The sequence below is a fragment of the Lutjanus erythropterus genome, chromosome 4 (assembly GCF_056507025.1).
Source record: "Lutjanus erythropterus isolate fLutEry1 chromosome 4, fLutEry1.hap2, whole genome shotgun sequence".
Lineage (NCBI taxonomy): Eukaryota > Metazoa > Chordata > Actinopteri > Lutjaniformes > Lutjanidae > Lutjanus > Lutjanus erythropterus.
The window spans coordinates 19,137,688-19,164,344 of NC_139320.1; the positions used below are offsets into that span (position 1 = coordinate 19,137,688).

The following is a 26,657-nucleotide window of genomic DNA, read 5'->3' on the forward strand; positions in this document are numbered from 1 at the left end:
TGTCCCCAGAGTCGGTTTGTGATTTTAGGCTATAAAAACTGACTTGACCTGCTTGTTTGTTTGGCTGACTACCTGGGTAATTAGTTTGCTGAATTGCTGAATTGTTAGCCACAAAAACGATGAGTTTATTTAACACAAGATTTGTGTTATATTCTTTGGACTTGTGTTGCATGCATAAGTTGCTCTCTGTGATCCAGTGAGAACTAAGGCATCTAAAAAGCGCGTGTTGACTACATTCAGCATGACCCATACAAATGGGCTTAGCAAGATGCTTTTTCTGTTGGTAAATAAAATGCCATTTTCTGAGGGCACAGCTTAGATGGACCCAAAATTATTCCCTAAATGTTAGCTAACATTCACTAGCTACTTTTATTGGCTTGTTTCTTCTGAATATGTACAGTCACACACTCTTCAGGGCCGCCAGTGTTACTTGAAATAGAACATTTATCAATGGGAGCAGACTGGTCAACCCATACACACTCACTCAACGGATGGATGATCTTTCTACAATTGCTAAAGGGCTGGGTGATTGTACAAATATATCAGCAGTTGGCCGAGTCCTGTTGTTTTTTGGGCAATATTTGTCATTTTAATTTGCTAACCTAATGGGCTTGTGACAGTGACAGGCACCGCTCCAAGCTGTGCCGTCTCAGGACGCTGCTGTTGGCTGGAGTACGGTGTGCTGAGTCAGGGCGACGAGGGAGAGGAAAACAGCCTGTAGAAACAGACTGTTTCCACATCTAACATGGTAAATTAAGGATTTATTTAGACCAAATCAGAGTTGGTGATTGCTGAAATAGTGGAAAGACTGAACAAGATGGGTTAGTTTCATTTTGTTTCTGTCTGTTGAGTTTAAATGAGGTGTTTTCTTTTTTTTTCTGTTTGCCTCCAGTTTTTCTTTTATGTTGCTTCAAGCTAACATAGTGACATCAGTGCAAAAAGGGTCTATGCATTGCAAAATACAATTCAGGGCATGTATTCAGTAATCTGTAGTTTTCACAGTAACCTTTTCAACAGTGCACACACCTTTCCCAATCATAGAGACCAAAAGTCCGTGTGGCTGAACACAGTTTAAAATATGTGAAATAAATGAGCCCACGCTCTTCATTCTGCTGCTAAGATACACAAATTTATTTTACATCAGAGCCATGGTTTATGGGCACACTGCCCATTATCATGGGTAATGTGAAGCTAATGTGCCCAAGCTGAGGTCAGTTCAGCTCATTCAGTGAGTGTCACTTACTGTAAGTTAGGAACTGCTTGTAGTGAAAGTTACACCAAACCTGATTTGCAGGCCAGAAATTCTGGGTCAAGATGTCCCTTCCCCCCCGTTATCTCCATCTAACTGCTGCTCCTTTGTACTTGCTCCCCTTTTACCTCATTATTTTTGCCCTCCTCCCGTACCTCTTTGTTACTTTATTAATCTTTCTTTTGCTCATTTTTGTCTTGCTCCGTGTTTTTTTTCCCAAAGACTCTTGTCTCCACTTCCACTTTATATCTCTCTCAAACCCATAGGGATTTTTCTTCAACTGCAGTTTTGGAGCAATTGATTATACCACACTCCTCCTCACCATCACTCCTTTCCTGTCTACACACACACATGCACTCATCTCTATTTCCTACTTCTCGCTACACCACTATATTTGACTTTTTACACGTATTTCTCTTTGCCGTTGCAGCAGAGAGAAGGGAGCCATGTGGTGGATGTATACACACACACACATGCACACACACACGGATGCTGAGGCTCCGTGCAAATAGGCACAAACACACACTCTCATAAAGGACAAATCCTGAGAGACAAGAGGTCCAATCTCTGTGTGGAAGTGAGAAGAGAGGAGCATTCAAGAGAGAGCGCACGCATATTTGCATCCTCTCCATCTCTTCTCTCACCCACTCTGACTCTACCTCTCTCTTTCTCCTCCCTCACACACACACACACACACACACACACGCACGCACAGACAGACCCCCCTCTCACACAGGAGTAGATAGAGAGCGGTGAAGAGCAGAAGGAGCTGGGTGGCAGGAGAGAGGCAGGAGGGCTGTTGTTGATTGAACAAAGCCAGGAAAGGAGTGCGCAGTCCTGGGGAGAAGAGCAGCTGTGAAATGCCTCGAAGGGAGCCTGCCAGCTACTCCTGCAGAGACCTGAAGGTAAGCCCTGTGCACGGCTGATGGAGGAAAAAGCAGAGAGGAAAAGAGACGGAGGGAGGAAGGCAAAAAGAGGAGGAGGAGGTTTTAAAGCCGCTGATGCATGGTACGACCGTGGCTCCACGTACAAGCTGCCTCCTCTCAATTTGTCTGTGGATGGCATTGCACACTGTGATTGCATTATGTGTTCCATTGCACAGCCACAAATCCATCTGGAGCGGCTCGCCAAATAAAAAGTGTGCGTTACTTGGAAGAAGATCAGAAACTATGAGAGTCAGGGAGGCAAAGACAGATAGCAAAAGAGAAGACATTGCAAGACACTTCAAGAGCAAGAGAGCAGGAAAAGCAAGGTGATGATGGGGGAAAAGTGGCTGGATTGCCCTCCTCCGTCAGTTATTTTACCATCACATCTTGCCTTCTTCATCTCATGTCACTGCAGAGATGCATAGATCATCACCATGCATCTCCGTGCCCTCATGGCGGGGGCAGGGTAATCAAAAAGGCAATGGATTTCTCTGACGCAAGCAGAGAAAAGCCTGTCAACACTCCCGCTGTTTGTGCACACTCGCCGTAGTTCTCTCAGTTGCAATGCAGGAGTTTTACAAGCGTGGCAGGAGCGGGAGCAAACCTGGCGTTAATGTGCATGTATCTGTGTGTTACTGTGAGTGTGAGCCTGTGTGTTAGCGGAGGAGGACATCAGCATGTTTCAGCTTTTACACGTTTCTTTATATGTTCAATGAAAGCAGGACACAAAGCACTGGACGCATTTTTGATAGCTGTTGGCAGTGTTTTCATGAATATTGTAGGCTACACACCAAAAGCAGTGAGAGAAAATCATTTATATTGATTCCCTTGAAACACTCTCCCTGGGCTGAGGATTAGGGCTGCTAGCTTTAATGTCTGATGTACACCACTATTTTCTCCTCGACCATAGTTCAGTGCACTCATCTGGAGAGTTGTTGCTGTAAAACTTTGATGACAATGCAGTGGGGTTAGTGACCACGTTAATCGAGCACAGTTCCCCCAGAGCTCCTGTCCTTCATGGTATTGTCTCATCAGAGAATGGCAAGACGGCGAGTGGACTCAGTCATCATTTTTTAATATCTTTTCTCCATCTCTGCTCACGTCATTAACAATATATACATATATATTTTTTACATATTCTTAACTCAAACCCAATGGAGCGAAAGGAAAGGGAAAGCCAAGTCTGACGGAATGATTTCTTTGCAACAAAACCTGCCTATTTGCTGCACTTTTGGGCTGCAGTCTACCATGACCCTGCTCACAGCTGGTTGATCCGTGATTGGCTCTTTAAAGAGTGTGAAAGAGAGTGCTAACAGCTAAGATGTAATGGTTTTTGAAGGATGGCCTTTTGACCTTTTTATCAGCACTATCATTGTAGCTGCAACTCAGCGCTGTGTACCTCGCTCCCCTCCTGTTTGGTTATTATCCACATCCTGATCTCCCTAACAAGTGGACAAAAGAGGGCAAAGGGCAGATGTAATGCTCAGCAGGAGACTCTCAAAAGAAACGACAGTGTGAATAATTAATTGGATCTGTTTATTTAGTCAAGACTGTGTGTCTCTAGGGGATGTAGGCAAAGCTCAGTTTTTGAAGCAGATCCACATTCTCTAATACCGCAGCGGCGCATTTGTGTCAAGAGCTTAGCCAGGCGTGAAGATTTTTTTTCTGTATTTAGTGCTCTGGAAAATGTGTGTGTATGTCAGAGTGCCGCATAAAAATACTGTATTTTTCCAGGGCTGTTGATAAACCTACATGAAGATGCTTTATTTATGCTACGGAATGAGTTGACATGTATATTCTCCTTCAGTTCTTCTTCCCTCTCTGAAAAATAACTTTGTGTATAATGCAAAAGTCATAGCCTTGCACTTTGTGAGCTGTTTATGAATACAATCCAGTCTCTTGGTGTTTGCATGAGACAGACAAGCAGCATAAAATTTTCTTACACAATCTTGTAATCCCCCAAGGAAAATCACTCTGTTTATGCCCTCATAAATCCGTAACCAAATTCAAGCCCCTGTGTTTACTGTGTTTTAAAGTATCACCTACGATGCTTCTGTGCTAGATTTATGGTGTGACCCACTCATTGATTCAGCAGCGATTTCACGATCCATGCATTTCTCTTGCAGTCCTCCTCTCACACGTAAAGTTGATACATTGCATGGAGCTGCGGCTCAAACAAACCTTCACCCGCTGTTTGAGACTGTTTCAGAGATCACTTCTTTGTTCTCTGTTTGGCCAACACGCCTACACCAACACAAATGGACATGGAACTATATACACACACTATATACACATACACACATTCCTGTCAGAGATAAGGGCAGAAACTACAGCTTGGGGTTTCGGGTCTGTAAAATCATAAACAAATAAGTAAAAATGGCTGCTTGTTTCAAGCCACTTTGCTCTCAGCATCTGTCAGAATCTTTAGCAATACTTATACCATACAGGTGGTTTGGAAATAATATCAGTGAGGCAGATGCTATTTGCACCCAAAGTAGAAGAGCCATTGCTATTTGCATCATGAGGGTGTAAATAGACCTAGCATGGCAGAGACAAGCACCCAGGTATCCATAGCCAAGAATACCATTTGCACCTGGGATGTAAATAGCCAGTGTGGCTATTTACACCTGCATGGCAGAGACAAAACTAAACCTAACCAAGTAGTTTTGTTGCCTCAATTTAACCAAATACTTTTGTTGCTAAGTAGTTTTGTTGCTTACAATTAACCAAGTAGTTTTGTGGCATACATTGAACCAAGATAGTTTCATAATCCTGACAAAACAGTGTTGTTGCCTAAATCTAAACAAACTGTGACTGAAAACTAAGTGATAAGGCAACTTAGTCTAGAAATGTAGTTAACACTCATTTATAATTAGACACTAGACTAAAAAAATACTCTCCCAGAACAGGACTCAAACCCCACTTTCCCACAGGGAGATCCTGTAACTATTTCAAATGCTTGTTATCAGTGAATTTGTTGCTGTTTATAGCTGGACTAAGGTTGTCAGGTATGATTAGCCAAAGAGATGCATGTGTGTTTTCACCCAGGTGCAATACACACTGTAACTCTGTATGAAAACTACCTTGCTGCCAGAAAGACTATCATAATCCATCACAGATTATATTTTGACAGGTGTGAACATGCAGTATACATCCCATGTCCAGGTTGACCGGCTCTTAAGAATCTTCATAATGGCTCATGTTCTTATCTGTCAGCAGCAGGAGGAGGTTATGTGGAATGAATGGAAGTTTTACAGTGTCTCCTGCTCCTGGCTTAGCCAGTGGGGTTAAACCCACCTTTATCTGGAGTTATTTTAATAAGGGAGGATCCTTTGTACTATTTACTGAGGACTCCTTTGTTAAGCATGGCAGACAATAGCGGAGATGCATTGATGTCTCCTGACCAGCTGATAAGTATGCAGATCAGGCAAGTTTGACTAAATCAGATGAGGGTTTATGCTTATTGTGTTACAGGATTCTTGCATTCATATGGTGCATAGCACTTTTGAGTGTAACAGCTCACACATGCAAGCTGATTTGGATATTGTTTAGTTTCTTATACGATGTAAAAACAAAAACACCACAACCACAGTCACAGTTAATTGGCCAGAATAACAAATGCCCATGAATACATTGACGCACGGACACACTGGCAGCTCAGATAAATTCACAGTGTACCCTGATTCATATAGTGCAAGGACAATTTAGCTTCATGTGCAATGCAAATAGAGGACATACGATACATGCACATGGTTCATTTTGATCATTTGATAAAAAGCAAGGTTGCTTATCACTGCAGTATCATTAAGATGGAGGAAATGAACGCTACATCTGGAGGGATTTTTTTTACAGGTTTTACGTAAGCATCTATGAAGCGTGAGCATCCATCACCCCAGGGGAAGCACATCCCCGTAAATTTGCAGCTCATTAACACAGAGAGAAAAGAGAAATATTTTATGGTTAATAAGGCTGTAGAGTGACAGCATGGATTTTTTTTTTTATTTGACATGCTTCTTCTTTTAAAGATTGCGTTTTTCTTAAATATTAAGGGATTGCGGAGCACTTTTTTCAACACCATCTTGCTTCACATTCACACCATGTCATCTGCTGTCGGCAGTGGTGGTTTAAGCTCATCACTAAAGGACACCTTGTCAGAAAATGCACTGAGCAAAGGGATGCTTTACTCAGCTGCTTTGCCAGACGAGCTGGGCTGAGGATTTTTAACATGGAGCTGTGGGGTCGTAATCTCATTTTATTCTGACTTGGCATGTGATGACTATAGAGAAGGAGGCTCCTCAAAGGGACAAGCACGGGGACACAGTCAAGCATGTCGGGAATTCCAATCAAGACCATTTGACCTTTGGCTCCTCCAGCATTCGCCATGCACTGCCTAGCCCTGCAGCCCCGCCCCAGCCTGCTCATGGCCTCCCATCCTCCCTCGTCCCATCCTCCCCTGCTCTCGTGTCCTCTACAGTGAGGTGAAGCAGAAGATTAATGAACCAGTATAGTGGGATATGTATAAGTGGATCTGATTTATAAACAATTAACAGATTTGTTTCTTATATAACATACTGTGAAATCATATATTATTGTGCTCATCTCCACATACTCCCCTCTCATTGCAATTTGTTCCTCAGCTGTCACTGCCTTCTAAGACAGAGCAGTGGCACAGCGAATCTGGGATCTGAAGCTGTAAATCACAGCGAGAGGCTGACAGAAACGCCTGATAAGAAATAGAAACAGGGTGTTGGGGAACATGCCCAGCCACCAAACCTCACACATCTCATGTCTCTTTCCATCACATCTCTCACGCTCCAGGCCAGCGTGGTTGAAGAGGGTGTTATTTGGCTCCAGTAGGTGTTGGGGTTTAATCCCATTGAAGCTGCACTCAGCAGCAAATGTGAAATCTTGTCTTTTTTTTTTTTTCTTTTTTTTAAACATATTCATCTTACAGTAGGAGTGAGGCAGATCTGAAATGTGCATCAACTACAATATAACAGCTATAGCAGCTGTTCATGGCTTGAACAGCTGTGTTTTTTGGTCACACTTTATTTGACAGTACAGTAATAAAACTTTACAAGACGTACTTTGTATCAAATTCAATGAAAACTAGAAAAAGTATATTTTTTACACCCAATGCTTCACTAATAAGACATAATAAGCTGAACTTTGTATCAGACAAAGACTAGAAATATGTTCTTTATTAGACAGTATAAGATCCTCATTAGACTAGGATAATTAGGGACACGTTACAACAGAACTGTACTGTAAACTGAAGTTCATTATTTCTCACTGTTAGACTCTTTATTAGATTTTATTAGAGGGTAATTAGGAACAAATTATAACAGAACGTTACTGTAAACTTAAGCATGTTATTTGCCATTGGTAGACCCTATGTTTTTTAGAGGGTAATTAGGGACACATTACAGCATAACTGTACTGTAAACTAAAGTGAAACCACATATCCACTGCTTCCCCATTCAAACACAATATGTAAATCACATCCAACAAGGCAAAATTGTAGATGTAGAGAAATATTTTATCCTTGGTTGACTTACTATCATACTATAGGCAGTTAATGTGATAATGCTTTGGTTTACAGTACAGCTCTGTTGTCATGTGTAAGCACTCTCTAATAAAGTATAATATGTCTCTAACAGTGGGAAATACTACATAGTTTACAGGACAGTTCTGCTGTAGGTGTATAGTGTCTAATGAAGGTCTAACGACTGTCCAATAAAAACATGTTATTTATGTTTTTTTGTCCAATTTGGTAGAAAGTATGGCTTGTTATGTCTTAATAATGTATTGTGAAATAAAATGCAACCTACTGTTTTTTTCTAAGTGTGTGTGTAAACTGTACTGTAAGATGGAGACTGAGTGAGGAATAGAGAGAGAGAGAGAGAGAGAGAGAGAGAGAGAGAGAGAGAGAGAGAGAGAGTGCATGTGTGTGTGTGTGTGTGAGAGAGAGAGTTGGACATATCATTAGGGAAATTGTTTCTCCAGTGTGAGTCAAACGTCTCGTTGCAGCAATGTCACTCCAGAGAAGGTCATCCATGAGAAGGACACAACTGGATACACTCAGCTCACTATCAGGCATTAAGGGGGAAATGGGAGGGAGGGACAGTATGAAGTTTGTGTGTGTGTGTGTGTGTGTGTGTGTGTGTGTGTGTGTGTGTGTGTGTGTGTGTGTGTGTGTGTGTGTGTGTGTGTGAGTGTATGTGCGTGTGTGTTAGCTGGGCCTGGAGCCAAACTAGCCAGGGACGTTTTTAGTCATTTGACCCGCCCGACCTCAAAGTGTCATAAGTGAGCAGAGATAGGGATGAAGCCATGTTATTTTATGGGCCAATCTTAGCCTGGGACATAATCATGACAGGGCCGGTAACTATGACTCTTTGCTTTCACTCAAGGGGAGGCGTGACGGAGGGGAGGGAATCAAGGAAATAGAAAGTTCTGGCGCTTCCATGGCTGAGGAGCAGAGACAGCAGATAAGCTGTGCAGATATCTATCAGATGCAGTGATTCGGTAAATATAGTTGCTGTTTCAATACTCTTAAAAGCTAAGCCCTGCTGCAACCTTTCTGTTGTTTTCCTTTTTCTTCCTCTTTCTATTTTGCCTCTTGCTCCGTCTCTCCCGTGTCAGCACTGTATTTGATGAACCGACAGAAAACTGCAAGCTATGACCTCAAAACGTATGGATGAGTGCCCACTTATAGCCAAATTTGTATTGTAAACTAAGGGATCCTGCTGAGTTTGCAACATCTTACTGCCATTTGTAACCCTGTCATGCTCAGCGGCATAAGCACAATTGTCAGGTCAGAGCCTGCTGGTGTATAGAAGGGTTACCGAAAAATGAAATAGTGCTGATTTTTTTCTTTTTTTTCATTCCTGAAAAGTTAACAATTTTGGAGATACTTATACCCGACAGCAGCAATCAGCATTCTTGGCTTTTGCAAAACAAGCATGTCTGTGGAAATTTTAAGCAGGAAACAAAGTTTCCTCCACAGGCTAGAAAACTAAATTGATTACCTCCATATAATGAGAAGTAAAAAAGAGTAATTCAGGGAATGAAACAGTTTACAATTATGTTGATCAAGTGAGAATTATAATTCAGGTAATTAATCTGTAGCAGGGGCTTTATTAGAGTAGTGATTAGTATTGATAAAAAACCTTCTCTTGGCTCAGCTCCAGGCCAGTCCTTACCTTTCCGAGCTGCACACAGAGCTGACAACACAAGTTTCTGAAGTTCTGAAAATGGAGAAAATTAAATCACGGAGCAAGTGCTATTCAGTAGAATACCAGCTGGCCCTAGGGGAAAATTATAGAGCTTGCCACAGGTTAGAAAGGAAAAAAGGCACATTTTGCTGTGCTCTGTGCCGATTATTATTTACAGCATGCAGCGTCAGCAAATAAGGAAAATATATGTCCTATAGATATCCCTTAGGAAGCAAGTTCCCTGGTTTACTAGTACCCCTTGGCTTTAAGCACAACAGATGAGTGCTCTTGTTATCAGGACACAAACACAATTCAGCCAAAGCATCCTGTCACTCTCCCGGTAACAAGATAAATGCTTGTTACCCTCTTAAAGCGCCAAGATAAAACACCCCAGCTGGTATCCATGTTCGAACACCTCTCATTTGGGCTTGTTGAGTCTGCCGCTGCGAACAGACACCGCAATCACAGCCTCGCTGAAAATACACACAGGTCTGGAGTTCACCAATCTCCGGGGAGCCATGTTTAATTCATGAGAGAACCTAAAATGAGTCAGAAAGCGAGACCTTGCAACCCCTTTAATGTATTCAGCAAGGTTTTTTTCAGAAGCTTTGTGTGTGTCCCGCGCCTCTGCTGTCCGTCCGTCTGTCTGTCTTCTCCCTGCTCAGATGCCTGTCACGTCACTCTGCCCTTTGCTTTGCACCATCAATGTCAACACTACATTCCTGTGTGGATCTGATTTGTGACGTGGTCCTCTCACTTCTCCACGCTCGCCTTTGCATTCGCTCTCCTCGCTTGTCAGCGATCAAACAGAGTAACATCAAAGACAGATGACAAAGAAATGTCAGATGTCATTAAGGTCAGGAACTAGCAGCAAAAGTAATTTACCCATGTTCTCCTGCTTGGTTGGTCACAAGGCCCTGTGTATCCCTTGTTCTTTTAGTAAAATTAAAGTAGTTGATTTTCAAACAACACCCAGGGGCTCTATAAGTTAATTGCCTCTTATGGAGCTCCAAAGGTGTTGTAAGATTACTGCTTACTAAAATTAGGGTTTTATCTGAGCCCCCACCCACCCCCGACACACACTCACACACCCACTCTTCTCTATAACTATAGCAGTGGCTGTTATTAAATCCCACATCATTCAGGAGACATTGAAAGTGTTCCTTTTCTACTTCTCCTGTCACTTTATAGCTCACATAACAGATGTTTAAAAATACCTGTTTCGGCAACAACTCCGGAGCAGAGAAGCACTCTTTAAAACCACATCACAGATAGTGTAGACTGTCAGCGTATCACCTAGTCAGCTAAAAACAACCACAAAGATCACATGTACACTTGTTTTATATTAGATTAAATGTAAAGTAAAATAGGCGAATGGATTTCCTTTGATAGTGAGTAATTTTTTCTCTGTCTCCCACTGATTAAGATAAACAATCACTGCCTCTGATCTGAGAGATGGTCCAGCTGTCATAGGCTATATAGGAGAGTTGTGTGTCTGTAACTGTGTGTCTGTCTGCATGTGGGCACATGTAGTCGAGGCAACTGGCAATGCTGGCAATGATGAGCCTGCTCTTTGAGAAAATGATGCCACTAAAAACACTGCAGCTGAGCCCACTTAATTGTACAGGCAAATTAGGCAACAGTGGACACTGGGTCATCTCCCGTGTGATGTTAACAGCTAATCCTTTACTTAGGCCTCCCAGCAGTGAAAATGCTGCATGCTGATCATCATAATTATAATAATTATATTTGTATAAGGTAGAACATAAGAAACAGACACAACCATAGCATTTTTTAAATCATAGTTGTAGTGTACACTTGAGTGACAGGGCTGTGAGATGAAACTAGATTTCCTGGCTTTTAAAATGGAATTGTATGTATTTTTCCCTCCATATACAGACTGCTGTGAGTTGTTACACTGTGGTCATACTGGACCTCAAATATGTGTTAATATTTTAACAGTTGTGTGTTAATATTTAATTCAGCATGGATGTATTTTACAGAGTAAGCTGCGAATGCATATACGGCTCATTAATGATTGTTCAGGTGCTGTATTCATGAGTTTGCCAACCAGAACATAATGTACAAGTGATTTGTTTTGCCAAACATATTTTGAGGGAAACATATTTCCTGGGAGAGCTACTTTCCTATGCTACAACCCATGTGTGATTAGGTATAGTCAATAAAGCATGTCTTGTGTCTCGTGATTCAAACCAGTGCTGACCACAGCCTTCTTTAACCTTAACCGCTGCTATCAATGCCTAAACATAACCATAAAAAACACAAATTATTCTTCACAAGCAGATACTGTATTGCAAGAGCGTATATCGTTGGGAAAATACATTGTCAGTGACTTTCAGTATCAAGCTGTTCATCAACAGGTTCAGTATCTGGTAAATAAGCTCATTAACAAGATTAAGAATTCACAGCCATGCTAACGGCTCTGCAAGGCTGTACTAAAAGGCACAATGTGCAAGGCATAGCATTTTCTTACAAAACAATGTATAGACACATATGAACATAATCCATTTCAGTCATCACTTATGACCCACAATACGTCCGTTTGGTGCAGTATCCTGCCGTCAGCCTGTATTTCCTTATATTCTCATTGTTCTGCTCAAGGCGTTTTACCAACCCCAAAAACGTCAGTATTTGATATCCTCAGAATGAGACTCAACAATAAACTATCTTTCTGGAACAATGCAGACAAATCATACTGATTCTACCTTTAAGCAAAGTGGTGCTTTGAGCTAAATGCTAATATTAGCATGCTAACATGCTCACCCTAACAACGCAACCAAGTCGATGTTTATGTTTACCCTGTTCACCATATTAGTTGGAAACATCTGCTAATTATATCTGTGGACCATGAATGTCTGGACCAAATTTCATGCCAATCTATACAATTTAAGTAATAAAAAAGGTCTCATGGTGGTGCTAGAGGAAAAGTTAGGGGATCACCAAAATATATATATATCGTCTGGGTCCCAGAATTTGCTGGTACAAACTTTGCTAGCAATCCATGAAGTAGAAGTTTATGTTTATTTACATTTATGGATAAGTTAAAACTGTGGAAGGGAAAACTTTGACCTGGTGGTGTCACTAAAGGAAAAGCTAGAGAATAATCAAAGTCATTAGAAATTAGTCTCAGGGGACACTGAATAGCAGTAGTAAATAACAATCCATCCACTTGTCAAGATATTTCCCTTTGAACCACAACAAGTCATCCTCTGGGGACTGTGAGTGCCTGTGCAACATATCATGACAATGTCGTCCCTAGCCATACTGCTAATGTGGCTAAAAATCTTAATATGCTGATTAAAAACAAAAAAAAATAACGGCAGGCTGTTTTATGTGGTACATTCACACCACCACTGACACCACTGTCAGTGTGGTCGGAGAGTTGAACTGACCACAATCTCACTGACAGTAAAAGTTGGATTGATGACATTTGGCAATGGTTCCTTTTGACTGACCTCCACATTATAGATGGGCCAGAGCTGTGCTGTTGCCCCAGCTACCATTTATCTTCAGATTTAATTGTCTTGTATATTATTGTCCTCTATAAGCTGATGATTTTTTGTATTATGGTTATTTTTATGTGGGTGTCCAGTCAGTGTTGATGGTAAATATAGTCAATTAAAGTGACTGAGAAAGATGAGATCTCCTACAGCAAAATCTGTTGTTCTTCCTGCATTAAGTGATGTCACTGGATGCAGGAAGAACTACAGGCTGTTTCACACCTGGTGAAACACCAAGGTTATGATAATTAATGGTTCTGGTGTGATACCAGACATGCACGGGATGCCACAAGTAGGCTGGATAGAGAGGAAAAAAAATTACTGGGAGAAAGGAATTTAAATTCAGTTTCGCTCATGTCAATAAATCTTCAATTTAATATTGAAATTGTGGCACCCCTGAATGAAAACACGGGTGTGAGCATCAGAAACTTGTGTGCACTGCAACCTGGCACATGTACGCACTGCTAGCACATCTCTGTGAGGATAATTAGTTTTCTTGGTCAATACAGCAAGCGCTGAGGCATTTATTGTTTCCACTGACCACATTTACCGTCAACACTGACTAGACATCCGCATTCAAAGTGCAGAATTTTCCCATTAAGGCCGGAGGTATACTTAGTTTTAACTTGAGTACTTTTAGCGGTTGCATACGCATGTCCTCAGAAATTGAAAACTTGAACACAGATGTGTAGTTAAACAGCAGGTATATCTCTAGCCTAAGAGGGTATAGTTCCAAACAGTACACTTTTTTTTTTTTACTGAACTTGTTAACTTTGTATTTCTTTCACTTTCCAAAGTTACACTTAGCCTCTATTGCCCAGGATCATCTTTACAAAAGCACAGACTCTACCTGGTTCAGGTGAAAAGCAAATTCCATGTGAATGTTAAAAAATTAAATTCTCACATATGCTTTATTGCTAAGAGAAAGGCCAGAACATCAACTTCCATGTGCAGTGCATACTCATATAACAAAATTCTTTGCACTATTTGGACAAAATATTAAAACCAAAAGTGATGCAAACATCTTACTCTGTTAAAGATTTGACCTTTCATAGCGTATAGTTCAAACTGCTCTCAATGGGTTTCTGTGGGTTCTAATTACAGCAGTTGGCAAATATTGACATATTGACAAATTGAAGCAATTGAAATGACAGAGAGAAAATAATGTGCCCGGGGTGTTGCAATATACGTCAACACAACATTGTTAGTGAAGACATAATGTATGTACTTTTCAAATAGGATGCGTAATTTACAAAGTTTAAGGGTGAAAGGTTGAGAGGCCTAATGGAAAAAGCTTGTCCATGCTCAGAGGGCACCGCAGCTTTGACCTTTATTCTCTCTTGGTTTATTTTAATGCTGGTGATCAATGAACTGAAGCACATTGTGCCCCTGCAAATGCCAACAAACGGCATATTTTAAAAACATGTATGTTTTAAAGCATGAATTTAATGGAATATTGTACTTCATTACCTCTTACAGGTGTTGAGCTTCAGCTGAGGATGGCAGGAGATTCTCGAGTCCTCATGGACCACAACATGGAGATAGGAGTCACACCTGCACAGGTAAACTGCACAGGCACTACGGGTCAAACACTGCACTGATCACTGCGGCCTTTCTACCACTGGGAGACACGAAAGAGAAGATGTGAGGGAAAAGAGATGGAGAAAATATAGAGAGATGGGAAGTAGGGAGTGAGCTGTGTGTGAGAGAACGAAATACCAGGCGGCTTTTCAAGAATGGTGGGAATGAGGAGGATAAAAAGACTGCTAGATATACAGTAAATACGCAGTATACATACTTTATAGAATAAATAAGCAGTACAGATTATAGATCAAGCCCCACAAAGTGCAACCAAGCCTGTTTCTCTAGCTCAGATAAATATATGCTGCAATTCACTAAGCAGTGTGGAGATAGGGAGACAAGGAAAAAGACACCCTGCTCTCTCCCAATAATGGATAGTGGAGTTGCACTGGTTATCTGTCCTGATTCCCCAGCTGATTGGAGCTTACACTGTCTACCCAAGCGTAGCCAGAAAGGCTCAATGAACAAAAATACCTACCACTTACTACTGCCATGCAAAGAGAACTAATGAATTTGTTTATCGACCATCAGCCCCATAGACTGTATTGACTACGAAGGCCAAAGATTGGGCTGCACTCCTTTGACAGCTTCATCTATCACTCAATTAGCCCTGGCCCGAAGTGTGGAAATGAAATGGCCTATTTTGGCTGTCTTTCATTCAAAAGCTGTGTAGTGGGGATTAAGACCAATTGAAAAAGCGACAGTGTATGTTAACCGATGTTGTCAATGTAAAGTTTCATTCTAAGAGATGGTGGACAGACTGTCCTGAATCTATAACCGCTCCAATATCCCTGAGCACAGTTGGTAATAAGGGAGCCCATTGACATTTAGTGAATGCATTGTCATCAAGCCACTAATTGCAATGCAGGTCAATAAGCATTGTCTTTCAATTCTTCTTTGTCAAAACGTTCCTTAAACGGAGATCACTTCAGATCAATACCTGAAAACTCAATACTGTTCATGCAGGCCTGACCGAACGTGCATTCACACCGGGCAGCAGTGAAACAGCGCCTGACACCTCAAGGAAACTATCCTGAATAAACCTGTGTGACAGATTTTATTATCCTGGCCCCGCAATCGAAGGCACTGCAAGGATATTGTAGTGCCTTAGATTATGTCCTTCCCTGGCTGAACGGCGAGAGTGATCGTCTTTGTGATAGTGCACAGGAGCAGTCTGTGTAACCACAATAGGACATAACTTTGCCGGTGATGTGCGCACGACTCCAGAGAGAGATGGATCACAGGTGTACGATTAGCAGTGAGTGATTCAGAGGGCACAGGGGCTGTTTTCTTGCCTCAACACAATGCATTTCAATTATCAGGTCGGATTGGAAAGTGTCAGTGTGCTGCCAGCATGTCTTTGGTCTGTTCAAAAGGTGCAACCATGTTCTCTTGTGTCCTTTGTGTATGTTCTGTATGTATGTGTCAGCCAAGCAACTGGATACTCTGCAGCAACACCTCTCTGGATAGTGTGTTAGTCATTGTTTTTCATGACCCTAAGGCTGGGTTTAACTTTACATTATGTTGCACTGAACCTTAAAACCAGATTAAAATTATATAAATCTCTTTAGTTACTCCAGGTTACTCATATTTTGTTGATTTCTGAGCCCCCTGTGGACAAAAGTGGTATAACTTAGGAAATAAAAATAAATAAAAATCTCCTCCTGCTTCCTTTTAATTATTTTACATACTACCAACTGTACCTTGACCTGAGAAAAAACAGGCTTGTGTCCTCCAGCCAATCTTCATACTGATTATCTCGTTTGTTGATGTAGATGATATAGAGGCCTCAGTCATAAATTAAGACATTTTATAACCAGTAAAAACTCCTTGTAGTCGTTTAAAACTTAAATTAGTTGTATCCAAACTTTTAACTCCAACTATCAGGGCATTTTTGCTAGCTGGCAAAAATGTTTTCTTTACTTTTTTAGCTATCTAGCAAAAACTCTAACATTTTGTTTACTTTTTAGCTAGCTAGAGAATAATGTGATGTTTTGAAAACTTTTTAGCTTGCTAGCAAACAAGGTGACATTTTATTAAGGAATACAGTGCAGCCAAAAGTCCCCCCCCCCCTTTTAAACTTTCTACGTTCTAACAGCATTAAATTGTATTATTTATTTTTTTTATTTTTTTTATTTTTTTATTTTTATTCGGATAAGCAAGCATCTCCATACAGATATTTATTGTCGGTTTACATCAGTAAACCTGGATATAATAACAGAGATTAGAATGTAATTGTGCTACAGAGCTCTGTTGAATTTTAATTCGTACTCATTTTAAATCGAGTTTTGCTAAACTCTAATTAGAATTAATTAGATTAAATTAGTATTTGTTGGCGCAACCAGTTTAAATTATCTAAAACATGCAATATTAAAATCTTGCATGTACTGTATGCATAAAAACTGGTTTCTAGATAAGTGCAATGTGTGTGCCCAGGCATATGCCATTCTGTTTAAGGATGCCATAAGGCTCTATTGGGGAAAGATGGAGGATCTGTTCCTATCCAGGCCTGCCAATGTCCCAGAGGGTGCGAGAGGAGGGAACACAGGGGACAAGGAGGGAGGCAGGGCACAGCTGTGGGGCCAGATCGCCTCGTTGGAGCCGGGCCAGCATAGACAAAGACCTGGGCGTCCTTGTGTGCATGTTGTGTCCTTACTCTCTGTTTCTCTTTCTCCCCTGTATAGCTTTGTGTGCGTACACTGACACCCACAATGTCACTGTGGAGTAGCACAGAACAGTGACTTTATAACGGCTCTTAATTTTATTTGCCTCCCCGACAGCAGCACAGAGGAGTGTGGTTTGAAAAGGCTGAAAGAAAATCTCATTAAAAAGGTTAAGACCTACAGCCTGCAGTACAAACCCAATATAACTTTAGAGAAAATATCAATGAAACAAAATCAGTTTGGCTACCGTTAAGTACATCCATGTGAAGAAAAACCTAAATTGCCACTCTTCTCTCTCCTTCTTCCTTTCTGTCTTTGCTGCTTTGCTTTCTTTCACTCTCCTGCCTCCCCTTCCTTTTTCTCTTTCTTTCTTTTTCTCTCTCCTCTTCTGTACAGGTGAAGAAGCTTCCTAAACACTTGCGGGAGGCTCAGATCTCGACAGAGCGAACCCACTTGATTTCTGACCCGGCAAAAAAGCCACGTCAGCGATATGTGCAGAAGGATGGCAAGTGCAACGTTCATCATGGAAATGTGCAAGAGACCTACCGTTACCTCAGTGACTTGTTCACTACGCTGGTGGACCTACGCTGGCGTCTTAGTCTCTTTATTTTCACCTTGGTCTATGTAGTCAACTGGCTTTTCTTTGGCTTTCTGTGGTGGCTGATAGCGCTCATGCGTGGGGATCTGGTGCATGCTGACGAGGAGGGCTGGACCCCCTGCGTGGAGAACCTCAACAGTTTTGTCTCAGCATTCCTCTTCTCCATTGAAACGGAGACCACCATCGGGTACGGTTATCGTGTAATCACAGAAAAATGCCCCGAAGGCATAATCTTGCTTTTGGTGCAGGCCATCCTGGGCTCCATTGTTAACGCCATGATGGTGGGCTGCATGTTTGTCAAGATCTCACAGCCAAAGAACCGCGCCGAGACCCTCATGTTCTCACACAATGCTGTCATATCGGTGCGAGACAACAAGATGTGCCTGATGTTTCGGGTGGGGGACCTGAGGAACTCTCACATCGTGGAAGCATCGATCAGAGCGAAGCTGATCCGCTCGCAGCAGACCAAGGAGGGGGAGTTCATCCCGCTCAACCAGACTGACATCAACATCGGCTTTGACACGGGAGACGACCGGCTGTTCTTGGTGTCGCCACTCATCATCTCTCATGAGATCAATGAGAAGAGCCCCTTCTGGGAGATGACACTGGCTCAAATGGAGAAGGAGGAGTTCGAGATCGTGGTTATCCTCGAGGGCATGGTGGAGGCCACAGGTACGAAGGAGGGGGGACATGATCAAGGGAAAGGCTAAAGAGAGGGAGACAGGTGGAATGAGAGGACATATGGATGATGGCTAGATGGACAGAGAGAGACAGAGATTGATGAAATGTAGGATGTGGGAAGTGTGCTGATTAGGAGAGATGCGAAGAGAGATAAATGGATGGAAAGACAGATGGAGAGACATATTACTTAGAAAAGAGGAGGGGCAGGAGTGAGTACTTGTAAGTGCTGCAGATTGCAAAAGAAAATATTTTAATGGATGGAAAGACAGACACTAACATTAACAGATAATCAACTCGCTGAGTGAGACATAAATAATATTGATGCATTTGAGTTCAAAGTTATTACTAGTTTTAATGGAAGTTTTATTATTTGAATGATGGCACATCAGTTGACAAATGCTTTTTTGAGGAAAGGTGCATTTATCAACTGCAATCAACAAATCATTTTGACACATTTCCAAGTGTTTACAGTGTTGGGAGGGTTACTTTTAAAACATATTCCACTACAGATGACTGAATACATGCCCTGAAATGCAACTGTTAAATATTGTATATAGGTTAAGAAACATCTAAATACTTTGGATTACTTTTGGAAAGTTTCAAAATCTTCAAATTGTGAGTCACTCTGTATTCAGTTAACACTTGTTTTTGGGAATGACCTCACTGGAGAAATTGCTCATTAGGTCACATAAAACATTAACAATAATAAATAAAGGCGTTGCTGCCATCAGCTGCAAAAGATTGAGCACGCCACATGTCTCCAAAGAATGTAATGTGAAACATGTTGAATAAACGGACACTGCAACGTTGCGACTGTGACAAATCATTTGTGATGTAACATTGCAACATTACAGTCATAATATTAGTTATGTTGCTGCTACGTTGTTGAAACATTCATGGTGTTTCTGCAACATCGGTTGTATGATGTTTCCTGTAATTTGTAAGAAAGAAGACATTGCTTCAACATTGCTATAACGTCAAATTTCCAAAACATGTGGCAGGTGCACACATATTCGACCGAACGCTGATGGCGCTTCAGCCGTCTTGCAGATGTTGTCTGTACTTTGTGCAGCCTGCATTTCCACTGTTGCTTCTTCAAGGTTATGTCTTTGATATTGTTTTCTTCAAAATGAATGAAGTGTAGCTACCCACACTGCTGGTCTGTATTTTGGGTAAAGGCCAAACAGTCCTGCAAAGTGCTCCGGGCTGGTTACATATATGAGGCAGACCCGACCAGGTGTCTCTGTAAGGTTCCACAAAGCTTCAGGGCTATTTCCCAGCGTGAGACTGTTTTCAAATGACGCATCTTCGACTCAACAATGGAAATGAGATAACAACACATTGTGATGTCCACGTGTCTTCAAGGAGTTTTCAAAAAGCACTCAGTTTATGATATTCACTGATAGTGTTTTGTCATTTTTGAGAGAAACTGTTTTTGGAACATCAGTCCTCTTGTCATTTATAATTATGATATGATGAAGACAAACCTTCACAGCATGATGGCCAACAGCTTGCTGTTAATTTGCTGTTTTCTGTGGGGTATTGGCTAAATCAAGCATTGTTTGTATGCCTAAGCTGCATTGTTTACTGGCCTTTGTTGACAGACTAATTATAATCCACTCATTTTTAATACAATGCATTATACATGTTACAAATTTACTTTATTGGTTATCATCGTCCTTTGCATCAGTAAATGACAGACAGTGGTTGATTTGGAGCGTTCAGTCTCATGCACACAATTGTGTTTTTTAAAAAAAAACTCACCGAGCTCCCTAATGCAATCAGGCATGGCTTTGCATGCATCTGAACATTTCTGCTCTATTTCATTTTTGATTTTTTTTATTTATTTATTTAAATGTTTTTCCCCTCCAAAGCACCAGTAGTCATCATGCTTCCTGCTGTTGCTGCTGGATATTTGACTCAGGCATTAAATCACCTCTCGCTTCACCGGAAGAGACTGTGGCATCATGCCGAGGTTATGTCGTCACCGTCCTTGACCGCCAGGCAACGGACGAATCTGACCGTCCAGCAGCCCCTCCCCCTACAACACCTTCCTTATCATCTTAATCATAATTAGACTTGATCAACACAGGAATTAAAGCATAGCTCAAGTTACAATAAATTATTACCTTTTTTCATACTTTTTGCCATCATAACATTTGGGTTCAAATTTTATCATCAGCTTTAACTAAATATTACATAACAGTCCCACATTTAACACACATGGTGAAGTCAGGATGTTACTAACAAAAGAGACAGGACCCCAAACTATTCTAAAACTAAATATAGTTCAGAGTAATGAAGTACAAATATTTTGGCACCGCACTTAAGTATAGTTTACTTTATTTGAGGACTTATTTTTCTGACAACTTTTTACTTTTACTTTCCACATTTTAAAGGAGAAATCTGTAAATGACCTTGAAATATCATCAGAGATCAAGGAAATATAAAAAATTTAAATAGTCGCTTCTCTGACAAGAACACCACAGCTGCAGTGTCCCCCTTTAAAATTTATATTCTGGGCCTGAATATCTGTTTTTCTTTGCCAGTTTCATGTTAGAGTTTGAATTAATGCTGAATGTTTGCTGAATGAGTGTGTGCCTTTTTGAGTCGTAAGAAATAATTAATAATCTATTAGAAGATGTAGATGTTTATAATGGCTCTATTGAGCATGAAGTTAATAGTCTGGCAGGCAGTGAATCAGGCAGCCACTTACCTGTATTCAAAGTTTGTTTGGATCTGACTGTGACAGCATTACTGATCAATTAATCATTTTGAGTTCTTTTTTGATTAAAAAAAATAAATAAGAATTTGCTGATTTCAGCCTCTTAAATGTGAATATTTTCTGGTTTCTGTCCTCCTCTCTGACAGTAAACTGAATATCTTCGATTTGAGGACAAAAGAAGATGTCATGTTGAGCTTTCATCAACATTTTTCACCATTTTCTGACATTTCATGAACCAAAACAACTAATCGATTAATTGAGAAAATAATATACTGATGAATCGATAATCAAAATAACCATCAGATACAGCCCTAACAGTACAGCATTAGGCCAAACAATTTCACAATATTTTATATTGAGGTAATCCAAAAGAAATAGAAAGTAATCAAGTTACATTTCTTTAATATTGTAATACTTGGATTACATTATTGTCAATTTACAGTGTGCTCATCTTCTGCCCTGAGCTTCCCTGAGTGGGGGAGGAGGAGGCAGGGGGCCAAATAACTCACTTCAACCATAAACTGTATATTAAAAAGGATTTCAGCCCATTTAATATACAGTCCATTTCTCCAACTTGCTATTTGGATTGCAGGAGTAATTTCTGCTTTTGTAATTGCTAGATAACGCTGTTTTTAACAAATGCATTTTCTTCTTCCTTACAATTGAAAAAAAGGGTTGTTACTTAAGTTTTATTTTGAGAGGAATTCCTGATTTTATTTTAATTTTATATCATTGCGCACCGCCATCCCAACATCGAGGCCAATTTCAACCTAAATGGATGAGACAATGACAATAGTAATAATAAGAAGTACATTTCAGAGCCTGTACTTTTTCTCTTTTGCTTAAACGTAAAGAAGTTGAATCAGTACTTCTACTTTTACCTGTTGTCTTTTACACAAGATTCTGTACTTCTACCTGAGTAAAGAATATGTGAAGTTTTGCCACCTCTTTAAAAAGTACATCATGTCTTTTAATTGAGATATAAGGTCACCAACTCCAAATATATTATTATAGCTGAATAAGCACCCTAACTTGCTATTTTAAAAGTGATGAATCTGCTGTCGGTGTACTTATGATCAATGAATGGATGGCCAGTGCTGTGGTATGCAAAATACTACTTTTTTCTGATCTAACAGGATATTAATATTCTAAAACAAATCCCAGAGTTATGCCAGGGGAGCGATACAGTACAAACAGCTGTTACTGTAGAGGAAACATTTATGGCCTATATCTAGCAAGTAATGATCTCATAAACCCAATCACATTGAGAAAGATTAAAATCAGCATGTGATGATGTCCATGAATTGTGCATGCTTTATATACCATTGAGTAAAAACACACTATTAAACAAAATATAAAGCACATCACAAATTGCTGTCAGAGTGTGTAAGTGACAGATAAGTGGGTGGTGAAATGGCTTCATTTTCTCTTTAATGGTTAGCCGTCACTTCTTTTCTCCACTGACATCCAGCCTGTGGTTTTAAGCATGATTGTGAGTCAGCCTCTCAAAATCACTAACATTTGTTTCTCAGGCACTCCCACAGCAGTCAGGATATGGAGTTAAACAAAACCATGACTTACTAAACAACATTCTGCACTCCCACTTGATAACAAAGCTTAATTGCATTAAAGAAAAAATGTAAAATAAGAGCACGTAATACATTCAAGTACACAAAGTATTCAATTCAGGCTCATACATATGTGTGAGTATATATATATATGTGTGTGTGTGTGTGTGTGTGTGTTTGTGTGTGTGTAATAAGACATTTATAGACATTATAGAATGGCATATTTGTTGATCATTCTCTCATTGCTGTCTAAAATAGCCGAGGGGTCCCTAGACTTGAGATGTTTAAGTACTCCGCCTGTATATTTTGTCCTGTTAAATTAATTAACAAAATTTTATTTATTTATTTATTTATTTATTGCTTTAAACAAAATGTAATTATTGCAATTTGTTGTAAAGTTTCTGGTGCTCTTCCTGCTGTGCCGAAGGCCCAGTCATGTCCGTTTTAATTATCGATGTGTCTCTGAAGATAGCAGGATGACAGCTGCTTTGTTTCCTTTACAGTAAATAATTTATGTATAAAATAAGGACTGCTTTATGCCATCAGTATAGCTGCTTTGAAAAACAACAGGGTCTGCACTCACTTGTTTTGTTTTACACTTACCAGGAAAAGCCGGACACATGTAGCAAGGAAGAGAAGATTTTTAAATAATTATTAGTACTGGTTTGTCCTTGTTAAAAAAGTATTGCTATAGTCTATCTGGGCCAAACAGAGAGTTTAGTTAATTGTGTGCGTATAGAGCAAACAGTCTTTTCAAATAGAAAGATTCATATGGAAATATATACACCAGTAGTGTTGGGAATGTCAGCCTAAGTAAAGATAGACTATAAGTCTCTTCTTCTTCACAGTGTACAGAAATGAAGCGAAATCCCCTATACACTGCCATCTTGCACTGATGATGTCTTTTGGAGCCAGAGTCTGTGCAGTAGCGATCAGGGTTGGATCCGCGCTTTTAATTTTCAAATGCGAGCAAGGTACAGCTGTAAATTATGATGTGAAACCCTCTATTTTTAGCATCAGATAACTAATTAACACAGAAAATGAGCACTTGAGCATACGTCTGGGTGATAAAAAAAAAAAAAAAAAAACAGTACCTAAAATGACAAAATATCTGACTTGTGCTATCTGCTAAAAAAAAAAAAAAAGGTGGCAGGATGTCTGAGCTATTCTGCAGCTAGCCACCAGGACATGATCCAGATTCTTTGGTTCTTTATGACCACTGTCATGTTGTCCATCTCTATATACATCAATGGCTAGGAATATGATTTCAATCAAATGATAAACTATAACTTCTGATACTGTATTACCATTTTTTGTTCATGTTCATGTGTGCCATCTAGAGGCAACAATAACTCCTGAAATTTTAATACTTTAAAGCAATGAGTGTTGCAGCTGTAGTTTTTTTTCTATTTGGTAGCTGCTGTTTGTGTAAGGGTTTGTAATTTACAAATTAAAAAGTGTGCAAGTTTTGTTCAGTCTAGATTTTAGTGTCACTGTGTGCTTCTGTCCTCCCAGATCATCCTTGTTGTTGGTTTAGGAGGGTTGTTCACAACCAGATTCAATTTGCCCACAGACAAATAAAAACCTTGTCATCAGAGAAGCTCTCAGCATCTTAGTTTCAGGTACCTGAATGAATGACGTTTTGAGTTGCCACTGTACATGTCAGTTTTTAGCTTAGTCAGCAGAAAGCCCTGATGGGAAACCTCAGCATCAACACAAAAGATAAGGGCAAACTACAACTTGGAAAAAAACTGAAAACACATGAACAAGACCTTGTCATACGACATATGCCTTTATGAAGTGCTACATGAGAAGCAGCAGCATGTGCTTGCAGCAGCTACACCTGCAGTGACGTTGTGATGCATCAGCATGAGTAAAACAAAGGTGTAACTAATAACATCAGTGATGGCCCTTTTCCATTTAGGAGTTCCAGTAAGCCAGCATGCACACCTAAATGGAAGGCAGCCATTATTCAAGTTATTAAATACATGTGTTTGACGAGTCAAACTGTCTGTTATAAGAAAGGTCTGTCTGTCACAGCAACTTCATTGTTTCCTCTTCATTCATGCATCATTTATATCCAAAGACCATGCTGGTGCTTTTATCCTGTTTACAATATTTGAATTGAAAAGTGTTGTGGCCGCTCCGTTTGCTTCGGTGATGTTAAGCTGTGTGTGCGTTTACATGCTGTGGAAAATCCCCAGCCACAGCTTTTGTAGTGCGAGAGGCTTCCAAATTCACATCATCCCTTTCAAGACACCTTTGTTTGCTTATTGTTCATTGCTTTGTCACTGCTGGTTTGGTGGAGAACCACAGTTGAACATGATAGTAGAAGTCAGCCATTATAATGCAACTTGCACTTAGGTGGAGCTGTGATTGAGTCGTATTTCCAAAGTTTAAATAATGAAAAGAAAAAAAAAGAGTACTGTAGGTTTATAAATAAAAGTTTTTTTCACGGAGTATTTGAAGACATTGATTGAATGTTCACGTTCAGACCGTATTTCTCCAGCACTTGAAATCATCGGGACTTTTTTCATCCTCTATAATAGCATATTATAAATCTGGAGCCTGACTAAGAAACCACATCCAAATTTCTCAGTTCAAAAAAGTCCAGAAAAAAAAAGCCTCATGCAGGACTCAAACTCCAGCCTCATGGATTAAAAACCGAGTGTTTATCCCTTTGATCTATTGTGTCTACCTGCCCAAATGGACTTCTTTGTCTTTCTTTATACTAAAACTTTGTGGTCGTTAAAGCTGTAACCAATTAAATACTTGCGCATGTGTGTTACGCTTTTTGTTGGGAGCATACAGCCTGTCTAACTCTGACATTTTCTTTGAAACAACACAAGCGTTGTAGTTCCGTCTTCATTTAGACCAGGCGTTGTGAACGTTGTGAACTTGAACGTTTTTCAGGCCGTAGACCCCTCAACTGATAGAGAGACGAAGCAGGGACCCCTTACTACATACACTGCATTGAGTAATTTCTGTCTCTCATTTGCACTTACTTGTAGCTGCTAATTTAGCAGCAGTTGTGGCATGGCTAATGTTAGCTGTCTTAGCTTCACTCCCTGCACTTTCACCTGTGGTTTCTGATGTGGAGGACGTGTCAGTCTAAAAAAATATTCACTGTGACTCACAAGAGTTTCTGTACAATTTGGATAATAATACTGCTAACTGGCCATTATGTTTCATTAATATGTGGCTAACTAGTTCACAGTTATGGATACCTGCCCCTCAGTGATTTAGTGGGTTAGCTAACTCACATGATTGCAGTATTCAAGTGTAGCCTTTTGTCAATGTTGTGTAAATTATATGTGTTATACAAATAGTCTGACAAAATTTTTTTCCAACAATAGTGACTGAGAAATGCCTTCAAAGTAATCAATACTGTCTCTCTCTTTGAGCCTCCAACTGAACAAATAATTAGAATAATTAAACAAATTTGTGTTTGTAACACATGGATCTTGTAACCACATTGGTTAAAAATAGAGCAAAAAGAGGTTGTAATACGTTCAGACCGAGTATCAGTGGTGAGAGCTAACTGAGACGGGACAAAATGTGGGAGGTGCTCTTTGTTTGCATGGCAGTGTGTTGTGTTTTTCTGCTGGTGTGAAGACATGTACATTGAAAACCCAGGTTTAATGTTCAGAAAATTAAACCTGAGCACTATACAGTTTTATAGCATGAACTCTGGAACCTGTTTTATATCAATGGCTGCTGTTAAACTTTCAACTTGACATATGAACACATCACAGCACAAGTCTGTCCTACACACAACCCCCCGCAGCAGACTATTTAAACCAAATTAAAAAAAAACAAAAGGTATTTTTTACATGTACTTAAGATGCAAGAAAAAAGCCAATTCAGTGTTCTGGAGCCAAGGTTATATCAGAAGACAGCAGAAAAATACAGGACAAATGATCATACAATA

General features: G+C 40.1%; 1 protein-coding gene across 1 annotated transcript in view; it reads left to right on the top strand.

Moving 5' to 3' along the window:
• Nucleotides 1-1,744: 1,744 nt before the first annotated feature.
• Nucleotides 1,745-26,657, top strand: part of kcnj5 (potassium inwardly rectifying channel subfamily J member 5) — a 29,819-nt gene continuing 4,906 nt past the window's right edge. The window contains exons 1-3 of the mRNA XM_084717216.1: nt 1,745-2,154; nt 14,390-14,472; nt 17,551-18,424. Of these exons, the coding sequence (XP_084573342.1) occupies nt 14,410-14,472; nt 17,551-18,424 (937 nt within the window). The 5' untranslated portion in view covers nt 1,745-2,154; nt 14,390-14,409. The remainder of the gene's footprint in view (nt 2,155-14,389; nt 14,473-17,550; nt 18,425-26,657) is intronic.